The sequence below is a fragment of the Tachyglossus aculeatus genome, chromosome X1 (assembly GCF_015852505.1).
Source record: "Tachyglossus aculeatus isolate mTacAcu1 chromosome X1, mTacAcu1.pri, whole genome shotgun sequence".
Lineage (NCBI taxonomy): Eukaryota > Metazoa > Chordata > Mammalia > Monotremata > Tachyglossidae > Tachyglossus > Tachyglossus aculeatus.
Window position 1 is genome coordinate 118,264,417 of NC_052101.1, and position 27,858 is coordinate 118,292,274.

Below are 27,858 nucleotides of genomic sequence, written 5' to 3' on the forward strand. Positions count from 1 at the left end.
CTTGGGAGAGTACCACATAACAGAATTGGTAGATATATTCCTGGTCCATTACGAGCTTACTCTAGAGGGGGGAAAAGCCTGGTTGGATGCTATGAAGTAGGTGGCAATGCCTTACTTGTATATAATAATAATTGTGGTATTTATTAAGTGCTTACTATGTGCCAGGCACTGTACTAAGCACTGGTTTGGCTACAAGTAAATAATCAAGTTGGACACAGTCCCTGTCCCACCTGGGCCTCTTAATCCCCATTTTACAGATGAAGTAACTGAGGTACAGAGAAGTTAAGTGACTTGCCCAAGGCCACACAGCAGACATGTGGCGGAGACAGGATTAGAACCCATGACCTTCTGACTCCCAGGCCCATGCTCTATCCATTAGGCCATACTGCTTCTTGTGTGGTGTAAAGGCCACTAGGACCCCTTCTGTCCTTCTCAAGGGGAGTGCTAACCTTCTCTCTTTTCATACGACACAATGATAATCAATCGGTGGTATTTACTGAGCACTTACAGAGCACTACACTAAGTGCCTGGGAGCCTGCAAGAGTGGGTAGACATGTTCCCTGCCCACAGAGAGCTTCCAGTCTAGAGGGGGAGACAGACATTAGTGGAAATAAAATGAATTAGGACTATGGACAAAAGTGGTGTGGGGTTGAGGGTGATGCACACAAATGTTAAAGGTGTCTGACAGTTGTGTGTAGCCCTACCTCCCATTTTGCACTGTTCAACATTCAAACTGTTTTTTGTGCTTCGTTAATGATTTATATTAGTGTCCGTCTCCCCCACTAGACTGTGAGATCACAGTGGGCAGGGAATGCGTCTACCAGTTCTGCCATATTGTACTTTCCCAAGAACGTAGTTCACAGTAAGCGCTAAATTCATTCATTCATTCATTCATTCATTCATTCAATCTTATTTATTGAGCGCTTACTTTGTGCAGAGCACTATACTAAGCGCTTGGGAAGTACAAGTTGGCAACTTATAGGGATGGTCCCTACCCAACAGTGGGCTCACAGTCTAGGAGGGGGAGACAGAGAACAAAACAAAACATATTAACAAAATAAAATAAATAGAATAAACATGTACAAATAAAATAAATAAATAAATAGAGTAATAAATACATACAAACATATATACATATATACAGGTGCTGTGGGGAGGGGAAGGAGGTAAGGCGGTGGGGGGTGGGGGGGGGGAGGAGAGGGAGAGGGAGAGGAAGGAGGGGGAGAGGAAGGAGGGGGCTCAGTCTGGGAAGGCCTCCTGGAGGAGGTGAGCTCTCAGTAGGGCCTTGAAGGGAGGAAGAGAGCTAGCTTGGCGGATGTGCGGAGGGAGGGCATTCCAGGCCAGGGGGGTGACGTGGGCCGGGGGTCGACGGCGGGACAGGCGAGAACGAGGTACGGTGAGGAGATTAGCGGCAAAGGAGCGGAGGGTGTGGGCTGGTGCTGTAGAAGGAGAGTAGGGAGGTGAGGTAGGAGGGGGTGAGGTGATGGAGAGCCTTGAAGCTGAGGGTGAGGAGTTTTTGCCTGATGCGTAGGTTGATTGGTAGCCACTGGAAATTTTTGAGGAGGGGAGTAACATGCCCAGAGCGTTTCTGGACAAAGACAATCCAGGCAGGGGCGTGAAGTATGAATTGAAGTGGGGAGAGACAGGAGGATGGGAGATCAGAGAGGAGGCTGATACAGTAATCCAGATGGGATAGGATGAGAGCTTGAACGAGCAGGGTAGCGGTTTGGATGGAGAGGAAAGGGCGGATCTTGGCAATGCTGCGGAGCTGAGACCGGCAGGTTTTGGTAACGGCTTGGATGTGGGGGTGAACGTGAGAGCGGAGTCGAGGATGACACCAAGGTTGCAGGCTTGTGAGATGGGAAGGATGGTAGTGCCGTCAACAGTGATGGGAAAGTCAGGGAGAGGGCAGGGTTTCGGAGGGAAGACAAGGAGTTCAGTCTTGGACATGTTGAGTTTTAGGTGGCAGGCAGACATCCAGATGGAGATGTCCTGAAGGCAGGAGGAGATGCGAGCCTGGAGGGAGGGAGAGAGAGCAGGGGCAGAGATGTAGATTTGGGTGTCATCAGCGTAGAGATGATAGTTGAAGCCGTGGGAGCGAATGAGGTCACCAAGGGAGTGAGTGTAGATCGAGAACAGAAGGGGACCAAGAACTGAACCTTGAGGAACCCCTACAGTAAGGGGATGGGAGAGGGAGGAGGAGCCTGCAAAAGAGACTGAGAATGAACAGCCGGAGAGATAAGAGGAGAACCAGGAGAGGACAGAGTCTGTGAAGCCAAGGTTGGATAGCGCGTTGAGGAGAATAAATAAATATCATTGATTGATTGATCAGTGATTCACAGATGTAGGCAGAGAGCATGTTGGTTGACCCAGGGGCTCCCCTATTCTAGACTACTTAGCAGAATTTATATTGTTGTACTGTACTCTGCCAAGCGCTTAGTACAGTATTCTGAACACAGTAAATGCTCAATAAATGCGATTGAGTGAATGAATGAATGAATGAATGTTAAGCACTTACTATGTGCCACTGTACTAAGCGCTGGGAGGGATACAAGCAAATTGGGCTGGATACGGTCTATGTCCCACGTGGGGCTCGCAGTCTTCATCCCCATTTTATTCATTCATTCGTTCATTCAATTATATTTATTGATTGTATAGTACAGAACACTGTACTAACCGCTTGGAAAGTACAATTCAGCAATAAACAGAGACAATTCCTGCCCACACCAGGCTTACAATCTAGAAGGGGGGAGATGGACATCAAAACAAGTAAACAGGCATCAATATAAATAGAATTACAAACATATATACATCAAAACAGGTAAACAGGTATCAATATAAATCAATAGAGTCATAGATACACAAGTGCTGTGGGGCGGCGGTGGGGTGGGTAGAGCAAAGGGAGCGAGTCAGGAGACCCGGAGGGGAGGGGGAGCAATCAATCAATCAATCAATTGTATTTATTGAGCACTTACTGTGTGCAGAGCACTGTACTAAGCGCTTGGGAAGTACAAGTTGGCAACATATAGAGACAATCCCTACCCAACAGAGGGCTCTCAGTCTAAAAGGGGGAGACAGAACAAACCAAACATATTAACAAAATAAAATAAATGGAATAGATATGTACAAGTAAATAAATAAATAGAGTAATAAATATGTACAAACATATATACATATATACAGGTGTTGTGGGGAAGGGAAGGAGGTAAGACGGGGGGATGGAGAGGGGGACGAGGGGGAGAGGAAGGAGGGGGCTCAGTCTGGGAAGGCCTCCTGGAAGAGGTGAGCTCTCAGTAGGGCCTTGAAGGGAGGAAGAGAGCTAGCTTGGCGGTTGGGCAGAGGGAGGGCATTCCAGGCCAGGGGGATGACGTGGGCTGGGGGTCGACGGCGGGACAGGCGAGAACGAGGGACGGTGAGGAGATTAGCGGCAGAGGAGCGGAGGGTGCGGGGTGGGCTGTAGAAGGAGAGAAGGGAGGTGAGGTAGGAGGGGGCGAGGTGATGGAGAGCCCTGAAGCCCAGGGTGAGGAGTTTCTGCCTGATGCGCAGATTGATTGGTAGCCACTGGAGATTTTTGAGGAGGGGAGTAACATACCCAGAGCGTTTCTGGACAAAGACAATCCGGGCAGCAGCATGAAGTATGGATTGAAGTGGGGAGAGACACGAGGATGGGAGATCAGAGAGAAGGCTGATGCAGTAGTCCAGACGGGATAGGATGAGAGTTTGAACGAGCAGGGTAATGGTTTGGATGGAGAGGAAAGGGCGGATTTTGGCAATGTTGCGGAGCTGAGACCGGCAGGTTTTGGTGACGGCTTGGTTGTGAGGGGTGAATGAGAGAGCGGAGTCGAGGATGACACCAAGGTTGCGGGCTTGTGAGACGGGAAGGATGGTAGTGCTGTCAACAGTGATGGGAAAGTCAGGGAGAGGGCAGGGTTTGGGAGGGAAGACAAGGAGTTCAGTCTTGGGAGCAGAGGGGGGGCTTAGTCTGGGGTTCAGTCTTTTACAGATGAGGTAACCGAGGCACAGAGAAGTGAAGTGACTTGCCCAAGGTCACACCACAGACAAGTGGCGGAGCTGGAACTAGAACCCAGGTCCTTCTGATTCCCAGGCCCGAAGTGAGCTTTCCTGAATGGAGGACGGGATCTCGGCTTTACGTTGTTATCTCCCCAAACCGCGCTATGGGGTTGATTGACCAATCCCCGCCCCGCATCCTCAACCCCCTCCGGCCCGTTCCTGGATTCTGGGCGGAACCAGAAGGGCCGAGGACCAGAAGGTCATAAATTCTAATCCGGGCTCCGCCGCTTGTCTGCTGGGTGACCTTGGGCAAGTCACTTCACTTCTCTGGGCCTCAGTTCCCTCATCTGGAAAATGGGGATTGAGGCTGTGAGCCCCCCGTGGTATAGGGATCGGGTCCAACCCGATTTGATTGGATCCACGCCAGCGCTTAGTACAGTGTCTGGCACGTAGTAACTGCTTAACAAATACCACAATTATTATTATTCTCTTTATTAGGATTACTAACGCGCTCGCTCGCGGGCCGGCGAAACCAAAAACGGAGAACGGGAGACGGCGGGCGGTTGAAAAGTGAATGACAAAATGCCCGGTGGGTGGGGCCAGTAAGGCTCCGCCCCCCCTTCACGAGCCAACGAACTTCCGCGGGCTCCTCTCCACCCATCACAAGCTCTTTCTCGGGGATTTGGGCGTTGGAGACTGTGATCGGGATAAGGGAGAGAAGACATACATAGCTATTCTATTTATTTTATTTTATTTATTTATTTATTTATTATTTTATGTATTTTATTTTGTTAGTATGTTTGGTTTTGTTCTCTGTCTCCCCCTTTTAGACTGTGAGCCCACTGTTGGGTAGGGACTGTCTCATATATGTTGCCAATTTGTACTTCCCAAGCGCTTAGTACAGTGCTCTGCACATAGTAAGCGCTCAATAAATACAATTGATGATGATGAAGACATTGCCCACTTGGGCGTCCCGCTCGCCACCGTCCCGCCCTTTGAGACAGAGGGGAACGGGGCGGAGGGAGGAGCCCCGGGAGGAGGGGGCGGAGTCTCGAGATGCGGCTCCTCCGATTGGCTGTCCCGCCCTCGCCCTTCTGTTTCTTCATTCAGTGTTCTCGCTGGCCAATCGCAGAGCGTCACATCAGACTGACGTGTTTCCCCGACAAATGGGAACGGTCCCAGTCGCTTCCTCGTTTTGCGGCTCTTCGTCTGGCACCTCCTCTCCCCCCTCCCCCGTCGTTTTCCCGGCTCCGGGCAGTGGGGCAAGGGATAGGCGACTGTCTCCGTGACGCCCGGCCCGATCTCCACCAGTCACCGGCGGTCGCGACCTAGACTGACAGGGGCGTCGGCCACTGTCGAAGCATCGCCGGCGCTTCCCGTCGAGGAGAGAAAGTGTAATATGGCGAAGACCTACGATTACTTGTTTAAGCTGCTGCTGATCGGAGACTCTGGGGTTGGAAAAACCTGTGTTTTGTTCCGCTTTTCCGAGGACGCCTTCAACTCCACTTTCATCTCTACCATAGGTAACGGGGCCGGCTCGGCCCGAGAGGGACCGGGAGAACGGGCACCTCCACCACCACCACCCCCGGGCGGGGTGGAACTGGGCCGAGAGAACGGCTGGACCGTTGGTGCCGGGGAGGCGGGGGGATCCGAGCCGGCGGACTCTTCGCTCTCCCTCCGTCCGTCCGGCGGGCCAGCCCTCTCCACCTCACCTCGGCTCCGGTGGGACGCCGGGGTCCCGGGGCGGAAAGGAAAGGGGCTTCGAGGAAAGCCCCCTCTTCTTCTCCTCCCAAGCGCCCCACACTGGCCGCGCCCCCCGCCCCTTAGTCTAGTCTGCACCTCTCGCTTTAACGCCTGGCCCCGCGATAGACGCTCTCTTGCTCCGGCTCGCGCGCTGTCTCTCTGTTACTCTCTGTCACTCTCTCCTTCTCTCTCCCTCTCTTTCCCTCTCTCCCCCGTTCTCTCCCGCTTCTTTCCCTTCTCTCCCTCCCCCGTTTCTCTCCCTCCCTCTCCACTTCTCTCCCTCTCCCCTTCTTTCCCTCCCTCCCCCTTCTCTCCCCTCTCTCTCCCCCCCTCCCCCTTCTCTCTCTCTCCCCCTTCTCTCTCTCTCCCCCTTCTCTCTCTCTCCCCCTTCTCTCTCTCTCCCCCTTCTCTCTCTCCCCCTTCTCTCTCTCCCCCTTCCCTCTCTCCCCCTCTCCCTTCCCTCTCTCCCCCCTCCCTTCTTTCTCTTTCCCCCTCTCCCTTCTTTCTCTCTCCCTTCTTTCTCTCTCCCTTCTTTCTCTCTCCCTTCTTTCTCTCTCCCTTCTCTCTCTCCCTTCTCTCTCTCCCCTTCTCTCTCTCCCCTTCTCTCTCCCCTTCTCTCTCCCCCTTCTCTCTCTCTCCCCCTTCTCTCTCTCCCCCTTCTCTCTCTCTCCCCCTTCTCTCTCTCTCCCCCTTCTCTCTCTCTCCCCCCTTCTCTCTCTCTCCCCCTTCTCTCTCCCCCCTTCTCTCTCTCTCCCCCCTTCTCTCGCCCCCCCCTCTCTCCCTCCCCCCCCTTCTCTCTCTCTCCCCCTTCTCTCTCTCTCCCCCTTCTCTCTCTCTCCCCCTTCTCTCTCTCTCCCCCTTCTCTCTCCCCCCTTCTCTCTCTCTCCCCCCTTCTCTCTCTCTCCCCCTTCTCTCTCCCCCCTTCTCTCTCTCTCCCCCTTCTCTCTCTCTCCCCCTTCTCTCTCTCTCCCCCTTCTCTCTCTCTCCCCCCATCTCTCTCTCTCCCCCTTCTCTCTCTCTCCCCCTTCTCTCTCCCTTCTTCACCGTGTCTGTTGCTGTCTCTGCGCACGCCCCCCCCGCCCCCCCCCCCCAAGTCCTGAGGGTCGGTTGTCAGTTGCCCCCATCCTTGGTTAGAAGAGGTGGAGAGAGGATGTTCCTGGACATTAGGCCCACCCCTTGATACATGAGGTGCAAAAGCCCAGAGTGACCTTTGGCTGGGATGGCAGGGATGAGGGGATGTGAGAGTGCTACTCCTCTTCTTCCCACTGAAGAGGACAAACCATTGAGGACGTTGTTCTGTTGTTTCCCCCCCCCCCCCCCTTTTTTTTAAAAAAATGGTATTTAAGCTTTTTACTGTGTGCCAGGCACTGTACTAAAAGTCCATGTCCCACATGGGGCTCACAGTTTTACTCCCCATTTTACAGATGAGGAGACAGGCACAGAGAAGTTAAGTGACTTGTCCAAGGTCACACAGCAAAGTGGCAGAACTGGGTTTAAAACCCAGATCTCCGGCCCGTCGTCTTTCCAATAGCTGTACTGCTTCTTGTTTATTCCCAGCCATTTTCAAGGGCCAGCCTCTTCTGAGGATAAAAGCAAAAACAAACCCCCAAAAACCCACCACAAAACAGATTGGTAGACAATAACCTGATCTTACCTGAGGAACCTAGACTCTTCTCACCTCCCATCAGTGGGATGACTTTAAAGTACTCTAAGTACAGTATTGTTCTAAAAAGATTCCTGATTTTTATCATTCAAAAATAAACAAACAACTTGACTAGCTCCTGACAGGAAGCTATTCCATTTCCATTTCCAGAAAAAAATACCATGGTCACTTTATAATAACAATAGTGGTATTCGTTAACCACTTACTCTGTGTCAAGCCCTGGGGTAGATACAAGACAATCAGATCAGACACAGTCCCTGTCCCACATGAAGCTCACAGTCTTAAAGGGGAGAGAACAGGTATTGAATCCGCATTTTACAGAGGAAGAAACTGAGGCACAGAGAAGCTAAATGACATACTCAAGTGGCAGAGCTAGGGTTAGAAACCTAGGTCTTTGGACTCCCAAATCCTGTGCTCTTTCCACTAGCCACTTTGAAGAGCTTCTTCTCTTTAGCCAAAAAAACAACAACAAAATAAACCCCAAGCAATTTTGAAGTTAGGTGAAGTATGTTTATTATCCAAAGATGAGAAAACGAACCATGTTGAGAAGCAGTATGGCCTAGTGGAAAGAGCCCAGGACTGGAAAGTCTCCCAGGTGTCTGAAAATATCTGAGAGTTTCCATTGAAGCGGCATGGCATAGCGGATCAAGCCAGGGAGTCAGAAGATCATGGGTTCTAATCCCGGCTCCGCCACTTGACTGCTGTGTGACCTCGGGCAAGTCACTTCACTTCTCCGTGCCTCAGTTGCCTCACCTGTAAAATGGGGATTGAGACTGTGAGCCCTACATGGGACAGGGACTGTGTCCAAATTGGATTTGCTTGTATTCACCCCAGCGCCTAATACAGTGCCTGGTACATTGCGCTTAACAAATACCATCATTATTATTATTATTGTTCGGGGCTGAAAAGATCCAAAATTGTGGGGTTTAGGCCTATTAGCTCTTTGAAGTCTGTTCCTTCCAGGGCCATTTCTTCCCACCCCACCTAAAATATCCCCCTTCATCATCCCCCAAATCCTCATGAAAGTTGGTACCTTCGGGTGCGGCTTCCTTAGTCCGAAAATATAACTTGACTTCAATCCAAGAACTGTTTCATGTTTCTCCCAAAAAGGTTAATGTTAGAAACTCCCGAATCTTCATGAGTGCTACTGACATTTATCAAACATGTAATAATAATAGCGATATTTGTTTAGTGCCTACTGTGTGCTCAGCACTGAGGTAGTTACAGGATAATCAGATTGGGCACAGCCCCTATCCTACATGGGACTCTCAGTCAACAGGGAAGACCGAAAATAGGTATTTGGTGTTTTACAGATGAGGAAGGATTAGGTTTCCCTTTCAGTAATCGTTTTCTTTCTCTCAAGGTGTGTTTCATCAGTTGTTACCTTGGAATTGGGCCATGTAATTCTTTTTGTCTTCTAAAACGCTATGCCATACCATAAGAAGAGTACGTGATTAGTAAAACCTAAGAAAATAATAAACATGGCTGTATTTGTTAAAGCATGTACGTGCCAAGCACTGGGATAGGTACAGTACAGTTAATTCACATGAAGGCACACGGTCGAAGCGGGAGGGAGACCAGATAGTTTATCCCCATTTTACAGGTGAGGAAACTGAGGCACAGAGAAGTCAAGTGACTTGCCCAGGGTCATTCGGCAAGCAAGGGGTGGAAGGGGATTAAAACCTAGGTCTCCTGATTTTCTCATCCTGTGCTCTTTCTACGAAGCCATGCTGCTTCTCTGGGGTGAGACCTAGTGTTACAAGGAGTGCAGCTATCAGGTCTGATAATTTTAATGATAACGTTTAAATTGAAAAATAAAGAACATTTTATTAATAGTACTAACAGAATAAACTGTTAACATTTAATTGTCACATCCTAGAATGCATGTTTAAGGAATGTATCATAAAGGAATATATTGATTGCCTTTAATGTGGCTAAATGTGTTTGGATTTTCTTGTGACTTTTTTCACCTTTTGGAGTTTTCCATATTGTTTGTTGGGCTCCATGGTTTTGTTCAGTCAGTCAACATGTATTTGTTGAGTATACTTAGCACTGGAGTTGGTCTGTTGTATCTTGCTAATTGTTGGAAAATCTTGATAGGGACTGTGAAAACTGGTAGCTGATTGGACAATTTGGCCAGCAAGTGAGTTATGGCTGTGAGATTTATTTCAGTGGAAGTGTGAAGTGAGGTTCATGTGGCATTATAAGATACAATTGGGGCCTGTGGGCACTGTTTGTTTAGCTTCCCCCCCCCCCCACCCCCCCGACTTTATCAGTGGTTAATTTTGAAAACTTGTTAACAGGAGTATAACATTTTTCTTTCAGGAATTGACTTTAAAATTAGAACCATAGAGCTAGATGGCAAGAGAATTAAATTACAGATATGGTAAGCCTTTTAAAATTATTATGTATGGTTAATACTCTACCTTTTTAATATGTAAAATATTTGTTATCTAGTGAGTTCAAAATGTAGCTTCCAGGAAGCTTTAAAACACCTCTTATAGATTTTCTTGTTTATTGTGTTTTTTCCCTAAATATGTTGAACATTTCTGATTGTGTAAACAACTGCAGTCTATCATTGGAACAGTAGATTTTCTTTGAGAGCCTTGTTTCAGATGAACTCTTATCCTTAAAAGACGTTCCCCGATTAATCTCCAGTCAAGCTTAACAGCCACCCTTATTTAGGTTTATGCAATAATCCGTAGCCCTCTGGTACCTAGTGGTTTATGTTCTTTTTTCATTCACTCATTTATCTTTCCATTCTCCCGCTATTTCCAGGTGTAGTTTTTGTTCTTTCTCCTGCTCCCCCTGTTTCTAAATAATTTGTCACCTGTCTCCCCCCAGCTAGATTGTAAGGTCTTTGAGGGAACGGACTGTCTTCCATTTTTATTCAACTCCCCCAGACTCTGAGTATAGTGCTTTGTACGCAAGGCATCAGTCCCGAACAATCAGTTCTTCTATAACAGGTGTTTTTGGTCTGTGTTTTGGATAAGACACTCTTGAGGAATTGGGGGTGTGTTTGTCCCTCAGCGTGTGTCTGGATAAAATATTATGTGCTGTTGGAAGAAATGACTGTGCACACACATGTGGCATCAGTCAAGACCGGGGTTCTAAAAAGACACACGGCTCGATTTTCGTGACGGCTCTCCAATCTCCATACCCTTCAAGGAAAAGGGCCCGGTGGGGGGAACGGGGCTTCTGGGGAATGGTGGCTCCCTGTCCTTAACCTCCTAGCTAACGTGGAGCGGTTGTTCGCATGTTCACACCAGGTTTGTCGGGAGGTTCACCCCACAGAGGGACGGGTGGGATTTGAGGGGTGGGCCTGGATCCAAAAGGGACGAGGCAACTTCTCTGGAACTGGAGCCAGACTCAGATCCAGGCAGTAGGAGGGCAGCATGCAAGGTAAGCCGTTTTTCTCTCTGTGTGGGCTTCATCCTTCAACCTCTGTGTGCCTCACTGGAGTGACCTTAAGCATCTCTTTTTCCATTTCACTCTTTCACAATATACACAACTGACACTTCCATATGCAGTCCCCGTCCATTTCCAATACGTGAACCCCACTGGGTGGCCCAGCAGCGTCTACTGCTGAGAGAATATACGGAGCCATGTTATTCTGTGACCACATCCTACATCAGTACCCTAACCACTGTGACACAGTGTGGAATGCTGGCTAAAGAGATGTCCCGCGGCCACCTCAAACGATGTATTCAAAACAGAACTCCCTCATCTTCCCACCCAAACCTTGTCTTCCCTGTGACTTTTCCACCACTGTAGCCAACACCACCACCCTTCCTGTCTCCCAAGCCTTTGACCTGTGCATGTTCACGACAGAACTCCCTCATCTTCCCACCCAAACCTCGTCTTTCCCGTGACTTTCCCACCACTGTAGACAACACCACCATCCTTCCTGTCTCTGAAGTCTGTAACCGTGCATTATCCATGACGTATGTCTCTCATTCAATCCGTCATGAAATCCTGTTCTAGCTTTACGACATTTCTAGAATCCACCTTGTCCTCTCCATCCAAACTGCTGTCACACTGATCCAAGCACTTTTTACATCCCTCCTTGACTACTGTATTGGCCGCCTAGCCGACCATCCTAACTCCCTACTTTCTGTCTCTCCCGCTCCAGTCCTTGCTTCACATTCTGCTGCCCAGATCATTTTTCCGAAAAACCATTGAGTTCATATCTCCTCACTACTCAAAAGCCTCCACCTTTGTATCATACAGCATTAAGGCACTCAACTAGCTCTCCCTTCTTTCTACCTTACCTCACTGATCTACTACCACCCAATCTGCACGCTTTGCTCTTCTAATGCCATCCTCTTAGTGGATAGAGCACAGGCCTGGGAGTCAGAAGGTCGTGGGTTCTAATCCTGGCTCTGCCACTTGTCTGCTGTGTGACCTTGGGAAAGTCACTTCACTTCTCTGTGCCTGTTACCTCATCTGTAAAATGGGGATTGAGACTGTGAGCCCCCTGTGGGACAGGGACTGTGTCCAACCCGATTTGCTTGTAGCCCCCCTAGTGCTTAGTACAGTGCCTGGCACATAGTAAGCGCTTAAATACCACAGTTGTTAGTATTATTATTATTCCATTCTCTACCTCAGTCTCATCTATCCTGCCGTCGACTCCTCCCCCCCTCCTCCCCCCTCCTTTTTTAAAAATGGTACTTAAGTGTTTACTATGTGCCAGGCATTGTACTAAGCGCTGGGGTACATACAAACTAATCATGTTGGACACAGTCCCGTCCCACAGTCTTAATCCCTATTTTACAGATGAGGTAACTGAGGCACAGAAGTGAAGCGACTTGCCCAAGTTCACACCACAGACAAGTGGTGGAGCCAGGATTAGAACCCAGGTCCTTCTGACTCCCAGGCCCGTGCTCTCTCCACTAGGCCACACTGGTTCACTCGCCCACATCCTTCCTCTGGGCTGGAACTCCCTCTCCCTTCAGAGCAGACAGTTCACCGCTCTCCCCACCTTCAAAACCTTCCTAAAATCACATCTCCTCCAAGAGGCCTTCCCTGATTAAGTTCTCATTTCCCCTATTCGCCCCCCCCCGCCCCCCTTCCTCCTGTGTCAACGGTGCTCCTGTGCACACTATGCACTGGGTCGGCTGTGTGCCCCTGAAGAACCTGGATACCCACCCCTGCCCCAAAGCACTTATGATGTACACATCCTTGTACTCTACTATTTCCCCTATCTATAATTTATCTTAATGTCCGTCTCCCCCTGTAGACTGTAAGCTCCCGGTGGGCAGGAATCATATTTACCAATTCCATCGTATCGTACCGTTCCAAGCCCTTGGTACGGCGCTCTGCCCCCAGTGAGCACTGAATAAATATCGTTGATGGGTAGATCGACGGGTGTCTGGATGAGAAAGTTGGAAAGGCCCAGTCCCACCTTCCCCCACTAATGAAAAAATCAGGGGTGTCATCTTTGAGCACAAAAGAGAACTACGTAACCAGCTGTAACGTGAGGCTTATGTAATCCTGGGTTCTTCCGGAACACAACCCCCTACATTTATAGAAGAACTGACTGTACTATATTCAGGGGATTCTAGAGATACAAGTCTCGATTGTGTTTTCTCGACCTTTAGGGCTAGGGTTCGATCAGGTCTGTGAGGAGTTTTGGGTAGAATGCTGTTGGGGAATTAGGGATTGTTCTTCCGATCAAGCGCCATCTGTCTGGGAAGAACACGTTAGAAGAAACGAATGCGCACAATGCCCGCAGCATCGATTAAGGCATAGGTACCGTAACGGGAATGTTCCTTAATGTGAGGTTCTTCAAGGAGGTCACCCCCGAATTGTAGGAAAACTGATCATATTTGGGCAATTTTGAACCTTAAGCTTTAGCACCGGCTTGCTTTGAAGAACACTTTCCTGTAGGTTTGGTCGGTGGTAATTGATTTGCTTTAGGTGTTTTCTCTTCATTGCTTTAGTTCGGATGCTGGCACTTCCTTTTGCTTGAAGAGACTTTAAGGAAGCTGGAGAAAAGTCTTTGTCATTAGTGGTTCTGCTGCCTGCTACACATAGAGGGAGAGACGTGACAGGAGAAACCCTTCCGATCCTACCGACGTGACGGATCAAAATTTCCTCCTTCCTTTTTCTGACATTCTTTCTGACCCCCAATTGCCTGACATCCACAAACAAAGATTAGATAGCATTTTGGCTTGCTTTCTGAAAACTTCAGAAGTGCGGTTCTGCGGTATGATTAATACGTAACTAGTAAGTGTGGTAAATCGTGGCATGAAGAAGGCTTTAAAAAAATGATTTCTCAGTACAATTAGGGGTGTGTGTGTGTATCTTTGTGGTTTACTGTCAAGGTGACCAACAGTCAAGATTTCTGCAGGAATAGCCGTGTGGATTTTGCCATGTGAATTGGGCACAGCTAGCGTAGCAAGTTAGTTTCGGACTTTCTTCATCATAAACGAGGGTGTACATGAGTAGCCTTAACACGCACGACCCTGGGTATGCAGTGAGTAATCTATTTTCTAAAGTGTGGTGTGCCCGAGAAAGCGGTTAAACTTGGCAGGAGGAAATTCCTATTCTTCATGTCTAATTTTGGAATAAGTCTAACTTTACGTCCCTAAAAACTACAGAAATCTCTTTCTCTCATGTTTGTAGGGACACAGCTGGACAGGAGCGGTTTCGGACAATCACAACTGCGTACTACAGAGGGGCAATGGTAACTACGATTTTTGTTAAAAAAAACGTAACTATCTTCCAGGCCAGATTTGCAGTGTAACTTGTATGAGGGTTTGGATAAATGGGGATATGATAGTCTTACATCAAAGCACACCCCTAACCCCCATTTGCAGCTGGCCTTAGAGCAGAGGAAAACATGGAAGATAAAGAACTAAGGGATCATAAAATGTTATATTCATTCATTCAGTCGTATTTATCGAGCACTTACTGTGTGCAGAGCACTGTACTAAGTGCTTGGAAAGTACAATTCAGCAACAGAGACAATCCCTACCCAACAACGGGCTCACAGTCTAGCGCCTGGGAGTTAGTAGTGTATTATAGTGTGGGAGAAAGTGAATCTAAGCCTATGAATACAACAAACCCCCATTTTTTATGGTATTAAGCGCTTACTCTGTGTCGGGCACTGCACTAAGCACTGGGGTAGGTACAAGCTAATCAGGTTGAACACAATCCATGTCCCACATGGGGCTTACAGTATTAATCCCCATTTTACAAATGAGGGAACAGAGGGACAGAGAAGTTGTGACTTGCCCAAAGTCAGTCAGTCAATCTTATTGTATTTATTGAGCGCTTACTGTTTGCAGAGCACTGTACTAAGCCCTCGGGAAGTACACTATACCGGAGGTGGCAGACACGTGCCCTGACAATAACGAGCTTAAAGTCTGGGGATGGGGGGAGACAGACATTAATATAAATAAATTATAGATCTATACATAAAGGTAAAGGGTGGAAATCCAAGTGCAAGGGCAATGCAGAAGGGAGAAGAAGAGGAAATGAGGGCCTAGTTGGCGAAGGCCTTTTGCAGATGTGCCTTCGATAAGGCTTGAAAGGTGGGGAGAGTGATTGTCAGATATGAAGAGGGAGGACATTCCAGGCCAGAGGCAGGATGTGGGCAGCGGTGGCGAGATAGATGAGATCGAGGTACATTGAGGAGGTTAGCATTATTATTAGAGGAGCCAAGTGTGCGGGCTGGGTTGTAGTAAGAAAGCGAGGTATGGTAGAAGGGGACGAGGTGATTGAGTGCTTTAAAGCTAACGGTGAGGAGTTTCTGGTGGATAGGCAACCACTGGAGGTCCTTGAGGAGAGGGAAAACATGGGCAGCAGAGTGAAGCGTGGCCTGGAATGGGAGAGACGGGAGGTCAGCAAGGAGACTGATGAGGTAATCAAGCCGGGATAGGATAAGTGCTTGGATTAACGTGGTAGCAGTTTGGATGGAGAGGAAAAGGTGGATTTTAGCAATGTTGTGAAGGTTGAACAGACAAGAAACTATTGAATAAATGAGAGACATGGATTAAATTTGGATGTGTATAAATCCTTGAGAAATTGCAGCTTTCAATCAGATTAATTTGTTGCTGTCCTTTTCTCTGATTTAGGGCATCATGTTGGTATATGACATCACCAATGAGAAGTCTTTTGATAACATCCGGAATTGGATTCGGAACATTGAAGAGGTAAGTTGGTTACAGAATTCTTGGTGTTTAAAAATTGTCTCGCCTCAAAACTTACAAACTTAAATCTTTACAGTGTCTTTTAAATGAGGCTCAGAACCTCTTTGAGTTCACGGGGAAAAAAGACTTCTGGTATATTCCCTAATTTTTATGGGGATCATCCGGTCCCTGTTTTCATTATGAAATCCCCAACTATTCTTTGATCCCCTATTTTTTAATGAAAAATCAGTTCTAGGGTTTGGAGGTTTTTCTTTCTTCCAGTACAGTAACAGTAATTTCAGGTAGTAAAAGAAGCAGCTTGGCCTAGTGGAAAGAGGATGGACCTGGGAGTCAGAGGACCTGGGTTCTAATCGCTCTGCCTCTTTCCTGCTGTGTGACATCAGGCAAATCACTTCACTTCTCTGTGCCTCAGTTACCTCATCTGTAAAATGGGGAATAAGACTGTGAGCCCCATATAGGACAGGGACTGTGTCCAACCCGATTTGCTTGTGTCCACCCCAGCACTTAGAACAGTGCCTGGCACATAGTAAGTGCTTAGCCAGTATAATAAAAAGATTAAATATGCTTTGAGGTGAATATTCATTAGAACTGTTGTCTTTCTTACTGCACAGATTTCCAGCAGATTCATATTGCTGTTACAGGCGTATCCTTGGGCCAGAAGCAGCATAGCCTAGACAAAAAAAAACAAAACCCAGGCCTGGAAGTCAAAGGAACTGGGTTCTGATCCTTGCTCTGCCAATTCCCTGCTGTGTGACCTTGGGCAAGTCACCTAACTTCCTCTGTGCCTGTTTCCTCATAAGTAAAATAGGGATTAAATACCTGTTCTCCCTCCTCCTTAGATTGTGAGCCCCATGTGAGACAGGGACTGTCCCCTGAGAGACTTTTTTCCATCCCAGTGCTTAGAACAGTGCTTGACACATAAAAGTGCTTTACAAATACCATAAAGAAATGACCTCCGTGCAAAGTATCTTCTGAATATTGATGACTAATTGAAAGGTCGTGTTGGTTTATGGTTTAACTGGAGGACTTCAGTCAGTTATAAATCTTTGGGGAAATGCTGGGTAGTCTATTGCTATGATCAACAGAACTGAAGTGCTGTCATTACCACATCTTCCTACCCTTGTTTTTCTGTTATTTGGATGTTAGCAGAAATACAAGCCTGGGAGTCATTGGACCTCTGTTGTTATCCCAACTCTGCCACTTGCCTGCTCTGTGACCTTGGGCAAGTCATTTCACTTCCTTGGACCTCTGTTTCCTCCTCTGTATAATGGGGATTCAGTACCTCTTCTCCCTCATGCTTAGACTCTTAAGCCCCATGGAGGAGAGGGTCTGGGTTGAGCCTGATCGTCTTGTATTTCCCCCAGTGCTCAGTACAGTGCTTGACACGTAGTAAGCACTTAACAAACACTACAATTATTATGTGTTATAGCTGGCAGCAGTAACTTTCTATACTGTATGCCATAGGTACCCTTCAGGAGTCTGTTAAAACATAGAGGAGTCAGTGGGGCCTCTGTTTCTCAAATTATAAAATAGGTAAAAAAAAAAAGTTGGGTATTTGAAGGCAAACTTTGCATGTGGGGCTTCTGATTTTTATTTGGTTGCTTGTTTTCTGCATCTCTGTTGGCCTTGGATTCAGTATTAGTGCTAGAGTAAAGTTGTTTTATTATTTTTTTTAAATAGTGGATGCTCAACTAGAGTATTTTGTACTCATTCTCTCTCTCTCCCTCTCTCTCGCTCCCTAGCATGCCTCCGCCGATGTTGAAAAGATGATACTTGGAAACAAATGCGATGTGAATGAAAAAAGACAAGTTTCTAAAGAACGAGGAGAAAAGGTGGTAATGGCGACTTATCCTGATCGTTTTATTTGAAAATGAAATGATTCGGCTTCACTTCAATATTTTAGAAAGTGTTTCATTTATGGGCATCTTTTTCTAAATCTGCTATAATATTCTTTTGCGGAAAGTAAACTAGAATTACTGCAATTTTAGAATTGCCGCATGCTACTCTGTAGAAGGTGAATATATTAATGAGGCATTTGTTAAGCGCTTACTATGTGCAAAGCACTGTTCTAAGCACTAGTCATCAGTTCTTCTCTCAACCTATTGCTACCCCAATACCTGATCTCATGAATTTATTAAGTAGACCAGGAGTTACATGGCCAAACAGGAAAAAGTTTTTATTTGGCTTGAAGTGGAAATCCATTTGTTAAAGAAGATGGTTAAGAAATTAGTGAATTTAGATATCTTTGTATTTGACTAGAGGCTAGAAGATGCTTAGATCTCTTAAATATCTTGACGTGGCTCGGAAGAAATTGCTCTTCCCTCAGAACCTTTACGTGTCAAGATGTTACCTCAGACTGCTGCAACTTGTCAAACTTTTATTTCTATCCCTGATTCCAGTGAGCTCTGTCCCACCTCAGCTGAGCCTATGTTGGCAGCAGAGGAAGGGAGGTACCTGAGAAAGTTAACTAGGCATTGTAATGTTTATAACACCCAGGTCCTAGTGCCATCTGCTTTTCAACAGACAGCATAGGAACTCTATTGCCCCAGGAGGAGGTGTCACTATATCCTGTGACTCTTAGATTTGGAACCCCTCCCTCCTGTCCTCTCCCCCACCCCACCCTCCAATAAAGTAGCGGGTAGTTCAGCTAGCCAATTCTGCACTTGAAGGACTGGCCACTGAGGTTTAGAAGAACACTAAATGCCCACTTGACCCTTGTTGTAGTAAGCCTCCAGATTTACAGGTTCCACACACAGATATCACTCCGCCCCGCTCTTTGGTTATAAACAGCTAACCGGTATTTAGTATTTGTTAAGCGCCTACTATGTGCCAGGCACTGTACTCTGCCCTGAGGTGGGTACAGGCAAATCGGGTTGAACATAGTCCGTGTGCTACGTGGGACTCACAGTCTCAATCCCCGTTTTACAGATGAAGTACCTGAGGCACAGAGAAGTGAAGTGACTTGCCCAGAGTCACAGAGCAGACAAATGGCGGAGCCAGGATTAGAACCCAGACCTGTGCTCTATCCACTATGCCGTGCTGCATCTCAGTATTTACTTAGATTTCAACAATCACAGTAGTTGCACAACAAAATCTGAAATTGGACGCAGGAATAGCATCCATATTCCTGATCTGGAACTTGTTCCTAACTTAAATCCCAGGAGTAATAACAATAATTAATAGTTATGGTATTCATTAAGCACTTACTATGTGCCAAGCACTGTTCTAAGCGCTAGCGTAGATACAAGGTAGGTTGTCCCACGTGGGGCTCATGGTGTTAATCCCCATTTTACAGATGAGGTAACTGAGGCCCAGAGAAGTGAAGTGACTTGCCCAAGGTCACCCAGCAGATGAGTGGCGGAGCCGGGATTAGAACCGTGACTTGCCCAAGGTCACACAGCAGACGAGTGGCGGAGCCGGGATTAGAACCCATGACCTTCTAACTCCCAGGCCCGTGCTCTACCCACTATGCCGTGTTGCTTCCCTACTATGTCATGCAGTCATAACACCCCAATACCTGACCTCCCCACTACCTCCTGAACCCACTGTTATGCTTGCCTTAGCAACTCCTTTGTGGGCATGTTGTCCACATCCTTGCTTGGTAGCTCACCTTGCTGATTCCCGCTCTTCTTATGGCCCTGGAATTTCTTCCCCACTTCCATAGCCCTCTTCCTTGGCCAAATCCTCCCCTGTAACTGTCTGGGCTCCAGCTGCTGTCACGAGGTAAGTGATTGACATTCTATGCATAGCGGCTTTTCCCCTGAGAGGGGGCCTGGCTTTTTTCCCCTCCACTCATCCATGGGTGGGGCTAGCCTAGCTTGGACTCTAACAGGCTCAAATCAGAGCCCGAATTGAAAGAAGCAGAGCTGAGAGGGAGCTCAGGTAGAGCAGAGGAACATCAGGAAAGGAGCTCAGAATGGCCAAGAAGAGACAAGTAGTGAGAGAGATGGAGGGGGTGGGAGGGGGAGAAGCTAGACAGCAGCAAAACCCATAAAGGGTTCAAATGGGCAACCAGAAAGAAGAGATGGCTGAATCATTTCATGAAAAGTCTTTATGGTTTTTAGCGAGGATGCCCCCATTTGCCCACTGTCCTCACTGTTTCAAAGAGTTGTGAAGACTAGTGAATCAGGTCAATTCAAAGTTGTCTTCCCTTGAGAGAGGTTAAAATCATCCACATTTTGGGGTGTATCAGTAAAGTTAATTTCTTTGAGCTGCAGATGTTTGTGCGAACACACAGAAGCAGCGTGGCTTAGTGGAAAGAGCACAGGCTTGGGAGTCAGAGGTCATGGGTTCTAATCCCGGCTCTGCCACTTGTCTGCTGTGTGACCTTGGGCAAGTCACTTAACTTCTCTGGGCTTCAGTTACCTCATCTGTAAAATGGGGATTAAGACTGTGAGCCCCATGTGGAACAACCTGATTACCTTGTATCTCCCCCAATGCTTGGCACATAATAAGTGCTTAACAAATACCATTATTATAATTATTATTATTATTAGTCTTTATTTCTAAAAACAGTCAATTGGAGCACCACATTTGAAGGTTCAGTCTTCTGAGGGACTTATTATTTCAGTCTTAAAATATTTATTCATCTTGATGGCCTCTCTGAAACTTAGTTTCTTAATTCCTCACCACATGTGGTTTCTGTTTTGAGTGATTCTTCATCAAGCTTCATAATTGACATGTTATCTGTGTTTGTTTTCTCTTTCCAGCTAGCACTTGATTATGGAATTAAATTCATGGAGACCAGTGCAAAGGCAAATATAAATGTAGAGAATGTAAGTACAAGATAGGAAATACGGTCACCCTTTCTGTACCACAATTTTCTCCGCTTTACATAAACTCTCCCCTGCAGCATAAGCCTTTTGAATAATTAATGTTTCTGACTTTTTAATTAACTGAAGTGACACCACAGTCAGCACTTCAAAAATCATGCTAACTGGACACGTTTTTTTCTGATGTATTAGACTCACATTTTATTTGTCATCCTCAGCTCAGGGTTGTGTCTTTAGCACAATCCTCAGAAGGTTGAGTGAGTGAACCAAGAAATGGGCTCCGCCACTTGTCTGCTGTGTAACTTTGAGCAAGTCACTTCACTTCTCTGTGCCTCAGTTCCCTCATCTGGAAAATGGGGATTAAGACTGTGAGTCCCATGTGGGACAACCTGATTACCTTGTATCCCCCCAGTGCTTAGAACAGTGCTTGGCACATAGTAAGTGCCTAACAAATGCCATCATTATTAAATGGCAGGTGCATGACAGTGTGAGCAAGTGCAAGGAATTTCACATAGGGAAAAATCCAAATTATACCTTCACGATGATGAGTCTGGGAGCTTTCAAATTCAACTCAAGAAAGAGACCTTGGCGTTCTTGTTGCCTTCTTGTCAATCACTGGTTTGTGTGCAGCAGCGGCGGCAGAAATGGCAACCAAACGCTGACCATAATCAGCAATCCGTCAAGGAACTGGATGGAAAACAAGACATAGTTTTACTACTAAATAAAACTGGTATATCTGCACCTGGACCATGGCATGCAGTTCTGTTGGCTACATCTTAGGAAAGACATAAAAGAGCCAGAAAAAGCATCGAGGTGGTCAACAAGATGATCAGAGCGTGAAGAGGCTTCCATATGAAGATACATTAGAATAAGAATAATAAGAATAATGGCATTTATTAAGCACTTACTATGGCAAAGTACTGTTCTAAGCGCTGGGGTGATTACAAGGTGATGATCAGGTTGTCCTATGGGAGGCTCACAGTCTTAATCCCCATTTTACAGATGAGGTAACTGAGGCACAGAGAAGTTGTGACTTGCTCAAAGTCACACAGCTGACAATTGGCAGAGTTGGGATTTGAACCCATGACCTCTGACCCCAAAGCCGGGGCTCTTTCCACTGAGCCACGCTGCTTCTCTAAGTGTTAGGCTTCTTCAGTCTGAAAAGATGGAATCTAAGAGGGAACGTGATTGAAGTGTACAAAGTCATGAAGGTGTAGACAAAGTGAATGCAAAACTGTAGTGCATTAAATCTCACAACACTGGGACAAAGAGCTTGCAAATGGTAGGTTTTCTTTTGGCTTGAACCTTTCTTTATCCAGTGAATGGCAAATATTTGAAGTTCATTACCAGAGGAGCCTATGCAGGGAAAAAGTATCAGCAGGTTCAAAAGAATTTGGGATAAATGAATGGATTGAGAAGCAGCATGACCTAGTGGATAGGTCTGGGAGTCAAAAGGACCTGGGTTCTAATCTTGGCTCTGCCACTTGTCTGCTGTGATCTTGGGCAAGTCACTTCACTTCTTTGGGTCTCAGTTACCTCTTATGTAAAATGGGTATTAAGACTGTGAGCCCCACATGTTGCCAAATTGTACTTTCCAAGCACTTCGTACAGTGCTCTGCACACAGTAAGCGCTCAATAATACGATTGAATGAATGATTGACATGGACTGTGGCCAACCCAATTATCTTGTATCTACCCTAGCACTTAGTACAGTGCCTGGCACATAGTAATCGCTTAGCAAATGCCATAAAAAAAATTGGTGTGTAAAGGGTTACTAATAGGAAAGCCAGTGAGTTAGAGGGAAAAGTTAAGGATAGTAATAATAATAATAATAATAATAATAATAATGGTATTTGTTAAGCACTTACTATGTGCAAAGCACTGTTCTAAGTGCTGGGTGGACACAAGGTAATCAGGTAGTCCCACATGGGGCTGACAGTCTTAATCCCCATTTTACAGATGAGGTAACTGAGGCACTGAGAAGTTAAGTGACTTGCCAAAAGTCACACAGCTGACAAGTGGCGGAGCTGGCATTAGAACCCATGACCTCTGACTCCCAAGCCCGGGCTCTTTCCACTGAGCCACACTGCTTCTCCATCCCTAACTTCGGGGGGTGGTTTCAAGATGAGCCATTGCCGTACTGTTCCTCCAAAGCATTCTTCTGCCATTGTCCAGTGCTTAATGAGCCATTGATGGCATTTCTTAAGTTTTTATCCAGGTCCTTTTTGATGCTAAACAGCTGTCTATGAAAGTTGGGAAGAACTAATTAATTGTCTAGAAACTATGATATTATTGACAGAAAATTTTCCCCGGGATGTTTCTGTTGGCATCGCCCACCACTTTTTCAGATTTAGGCTCCAGTGTCTTCAAACTGAGATGGCTTTTGCCCTAAACTGTTTTCCAAGTGGTAATGCTAGCACTAATTCAATAAGACTACTTCTCTGTGTCTTGGACAAAAATGAGCATTGTTGTCATTATTATTAATAATAATCATGGCACGATACCCTTACTATATGGCCAAGCAATGGGGCAGGTGCAAAATAATCAAATCGGACATAATCACTGGGTCACCTGGGGCTCACAGTCTGAGGTTGGGAGAGCCAAGTATCTTATCCTCATTTTATGGATGAGGAAAGTGAGGCATAGAGAACCGTGTTTGACACGCAGCTCTTAACAAGTACCATAAAAAAAGAGGAGAAATAATGTTGGCAGACAGAGTTTAACCAGCTGGGGATGAAGTTGAGATGGATGAAGTCAGCCAGGTGTCTGGATTTCTGCCAGCAGCACACCGCAATTCGTGTGAAGAGTTCTGTGGAGGTGATTCAGGGCTGTGGGTTGGTACAAGATCAGAAGAGGGACGGGGGAAAGAGGGAGTTGAGTTCAGTGAAGAGGGCGGAGTTGAGGGTGTCAGTTTGTGCAACAAGAGAAGGTAGTTTGGGTATGGAGACCGAAGTTCAAATTTCAGAAGCTCTTAATGCATGTAGATGAGATGTTCTTCCTCCAGTTTACTGCTTCTCACTGCTATATTGTGAGCTTGGTTCTGGTCTCTATTGAAAACCATGTGAATTTACCTTTAGGGCTGCCTTAGGCAAAGGTTTGTAAACACACAGGAAAATGGCCACTATCTTCACTACCTTGGTCTTCCTCTCCCCCTCCCCCACAACCCTTCATTGTTGAACTCACCTTTCAAAATAAGAAGGCTCAAACCCAGGGTCTTGTAAAATATGTTCAAACAATGAAAACTAAACTTTTAACTGCCTGTGTTAATAGGTTTTAACTTTTTTTAATGGTTACAGGCGTTTTACACTCTCGCACGAGATATCAAAGCAAAAATGGACAAAAAATTGGTAAGTATTCAAACCCAATAAGAAAACCTCTGTAATTTTCCATAGTATCAAGCCAGATGGAAGTGTTGTTTTTGTGACTGGTCTTCATCTTTGATGAAACAGTAGAAGTGAACTCCCTGTCAGTAAATCTTCAGGGGCTCTTCAAATACCTGGGGAAGGTTAAGTTGGGAAGAGAGCTAGCACTTGATACAGCTAGGCTGCCTCTGTAAAATTACTGACAGAGGTACTCTGTTCTCTTAACTCACTGGAAGCTAAGGGAAAGACCCTGGTTTGGCCCAACAATCTTGCTTCCTGTCTGTCAGAAATGTAAAAGAGGCAGCATGGCCTAGTGGAAAGAGCACAGGCCTGAGAGTCAGGAGGACCTGGATTCTAATTCCGGCTCCACCACTTGTCTGCTGTGTGACCTTGGGCATGTCATGTCACTTCTCTGTGTCAGTTACCTCATCTGTCAAATGGGGATTAAGACTGTGAGCCCCATGTGGGACATGGGCTATGTCCAACCTGATTAACTTGTAAATATCCCAGCGCATAGTTAGGCACTTAACAAATACTGTTAAAAAAAAAAAAAGACCAACCATAGCTACTGTCTCCTCTAAGCTTTCGTACAACTCAATTGTCATTTGGGATTTGGGACCCACATTGCACCAAGTATCCCCCTCAGTGAAGTTATTGCATAGTTTGCATTATGCACTTGACACCCCACTCCTCCTTGGCATACAGAGGTTCTTGAAGTCGGGGCCACAACTGTACTAGGGCAACCTGGGCTGTGGCCTTGTGGTTTTAGGGAGCCGGTAGGTAATGATAGGGAGTCCAGAAGGTTGTCGAGTGTGTGACTTTCTGGGTTTGGATTTTGGTGGATTGTTTGGAGGCAGAGGGTGTTATTAGGGCAGAGGTCGGAGCAGGGAATGTTTTCGTTCTCTGTAAAGATTTTCCCCTTCAGTGGGAATGAGGGGAGGTGAGGGGGAGAGGAGAAATGATCTTGATTGTGCTAAAATAGGTGGTGTTGCACATCCCAAAATAACCTTGGAAAACTTCTTTGCCTCTTCAGGAAGGCAATAGTCCACAAGGCAGCAACCACGGAGTCAGAATCACAACGGATCAGCAAAAGAAAAGCAGCTTTTTCCGATGCGTTCTTCTGTGAGGGACGCTACCTTAATCTGAGTGTCTGCTCAATTGAATTGGACTGTGCCTGTTCTGAGTGAGCTTTACTCTATCTGTGGACTTAACACCTTTCAAAATGTCCCATGTTACAGTCATTGCTGGAACAAAAATTGAAAAATGTTTATTTTAGTATGTGTGATTTTTTCAGCTTTGGAGATGGAATAAGTTGAGTTTAATATTTTTCCTGTTCATGTTTGCCATGTGGCACACACACTATCTAAGTAATAGAGAAAGGCAGTTGCAAAGTGACGTACAGTACCATCTTTCCTGTCAGGTTTCTGTCTAGGGGGTGGTTTAATACCTGTAACCTCTCCCACATCCAGCAAGAAAACCAGTCTGACCCAAACTGTCCTAAGACACTACACTGAAATGCCAATATTAACAGTGTTTCAATACGGGACCTATGTGTGCATTGAAGTTAGTGTCCAAAGTATTGGTTACCACATTTTACTGTGTCTCAATCCGTGAAATGGTCTCTTAAATAGCAGCGAAGCTTACTGTTAGACTGGAGGGAAAAAAAAATCTTATTTCAACCCAAATCTTTCCAAATAGTTCTTTATCTACCCAGGAGTTTTCTGGATGATCTCCCGAGTTAAGCAAACCCGTTTAAAGTGCAGCAGAAATGGATCGGATCCTATAGAAAGCGTTTGGTGTTTCTTCTCCTGCTAATCAGGTCGATAACTATTTCGTGATTCCGTCCTTGGTCTCTGACCGATCAAACTTCTTTGGCTGGTTTTCTAAATTCCTCATGCACACTGGAGAATACTCACAGACTTAAGACATTTTTGAACATTCTGGTCTGGTTTGAGAAAAACAGTCTATAATGGGGAACTTCCTAAGAAAATCCGTTATGAGTTTGCTTTTGCTTGTGATTTATGGGTAACTCTTAAAAAGACCCTTGCAGCCTTCTCACCTTCTACCCTCATGCCCTAAAGGTTGTGTGGCATTGATATGATTTCCCCTCATGTAGACAAACGCACTTGGCACATGTTACACAGCTAATTACCAATAGCGCCAAATTGGATATCCTTTTTAGCAGAGATTTATTTTTTAAATTCTTAGTGCCATGAAATGAGTCAATGGAAAATTTCAAATGGCAAGTATAGGTGATTTGAACAAAGTGCATCTTTATAGATAGAGTGAAAGAACCTTGAAATGGCTCACAAAGAGAATACAGATGCCTGTGTATAAAATGTATACACCCAATGCATTCCAATACAAAAATCCAACCTGTGAAAAAACTGAAGGTTTTTTGGTTTGTTTGTTTTTTAAGAAAAGTTCTGTTATGACAGACAGCTAGTGGCTTTTAGTCTAGGGCCTGTAAAATTGATTGTAGCTAGTAGGTTGGAGGTGATGTCAACACGTAACTGCTGTCTCAGTTAAGTCATTGGCATAATAGTTTCAAGATTTCTGAATTAAACATATCAACATCCTGTTATTCACTGGACTCTTTAACATGCTCTGTTTACATTGATAAATGCACTTAAGGAAAAAAATTAAAGCTCATTTTAAAGCAAATCCACTTTTACTCCCAGTTGTTTGCTTTTATTCATTTTCATTCAGTTGTATTTATTGAGCACTTACTGTGTGCAGAGCACTGTACTGAGCGCTTGGGAAGTTATGTGTGTGACTTGGGATCACTCCCACTCCTGCCCCTCTGGTCAATTATCCAAAGTGTTTCTTTTATTAAAAAAATAAATAAATAATTCAGGAGCCAATTCTGAGCTAGACTATGTGTGGGGGAGAGTACAGGAATCTGCACCTGAACAGATTCTTTATAAGTGTGCATTACATCTCTTGAGGATTCCAAGGTCTGAAAGAGTAAGAGAATGACCCACTTTTTTTCTATCTCAGAATGACTTCTACCCTGATTTCCGACCCCAAACATAGCCCAGCTCGGATGCTGTGGAAGCCAGAAAGGTGGTTTTGGTTTTTTTCATAAGCAAAGTCAGCTATATTCAATCTAAACAAAAGTACATTTTTCCTGGGTGTGCATTGTTGGAAGCCAAGGTGATGATTTAGGTCATCCCGAATGGTTGAGGTCTTTGGTCAATGCTCCTTACTAGCATTTATTTCTTCGGTGATGTTCGGAATACTCTGACATGTACTTGAGACTTCTGTGCAGTGGCCACAGTGACTGCATAGCAAGCTGACTGAGTGCTGGCTAGTTTGGATAATCAAACAAAGTTGGATATGTGCCTCTCCAAGATGGCCAAACTCAATTCAGTTCTCTTATCCACGCTTTTGATGATCCAAAAAAGTTCTTAGGCCCACTTATTTCAGATCCACTGTGTATGTTAGACATTTTGAACACCCTGCCTCTAAACAGGATTCGTTTTATGTGTTCCACGTTTTAGGGAGCAGAATTAGCTTCGAAAGACGATATGTTATGGTCTGTGTGGCTAAGTAGCATTGCTAGATTAGCAAAAGCTTCATTTGTGTGGTGCTAGTGACAGTGGCAGGAAGCCATTTGGACTAGTGGCAAGGGCAGGAGGCTAGGAGGAAATGAGAGCTCTAGCCCTGGCTCTGTCCCAGCCTTGTTGGTTGACCCCTTGTACGGCACTCACCCTCTCTTGGCCTTAGAATCCTAATCTGTCAAATGCGGGTAATCCCTGCTCTGCCCTACCTGACGGGAGGATGATGAGGGCAATTGGAAATACAGTACTCTGTATGATTATAGTGTCCAGCACATTGCTGGGAATAGATTGGGTGTCTTCATTGCTGTTTTCCAGCTGCTTTACAAAGTAAGGGTGAGAAACGAAAAAGAGGAGCTTTGAGTTAATGGCAGAATCACACTCTTACACTGTCTTGGAACGATCGGACTATTTGCCTTCTCACCGGTGGAGAGGTTGGTTTTCAGCATTTTGTTTTCAATCAATTGTACGAAGGAGCCGAGAGTCGAAAGAACTTAGAGTTGTCATCTCGTGCATTTGTGACCTGGGACTCTGACTGCATAGTTTTCCTCTGACAAGATCCACCCGTCGATGTGGAGAGTGGAAATCTAG

At 45.9% G+C, this 27,858-nt stretch overlaps 1 protein-coding gene and 1 pseudogene across 1 annotated transcript; one reads left to right on the forward strand and one right to left on the reverse strand.

Moving 5' to 3' along the window:
- Positions 1–323: 323 nt before the first annotated feature.
- On the reverse strand, positions 324–471 carry LOC119920197 (annotated as a pseudogene).
- Positions 472–5,259: 4,788 nt separating this feature from the next.
- RAB8A (RAB8A, member RAS oncogene family) lies at positions 5,260–26,375 on the forward strand. Its single transcript, XM_038773064.1, has 8 exons — positions 5,260–5,534; positions 9,743–9,803; positions 14,045–14,105; positions 15,499–15,576; positions 17,316–17,405; positions 20,283–20,348; positions 23,642–23,692; positions 24,741–26,375. The coding sequence occupies exons 1-8, from the start codon at positions 5,411–5,413 to the stop codon at positions 24,831–24,833; spliced, it is 624 nt and encodes a 207-aa protein (XP_038628992.1). The 5' UTR covers positions 5,260–5,410; the 3' UTR covers positions 24,834–26,375.
- The last annotated feature ends 1,483 nt before the right edge of the window (positions 26,376–27,858 follow it).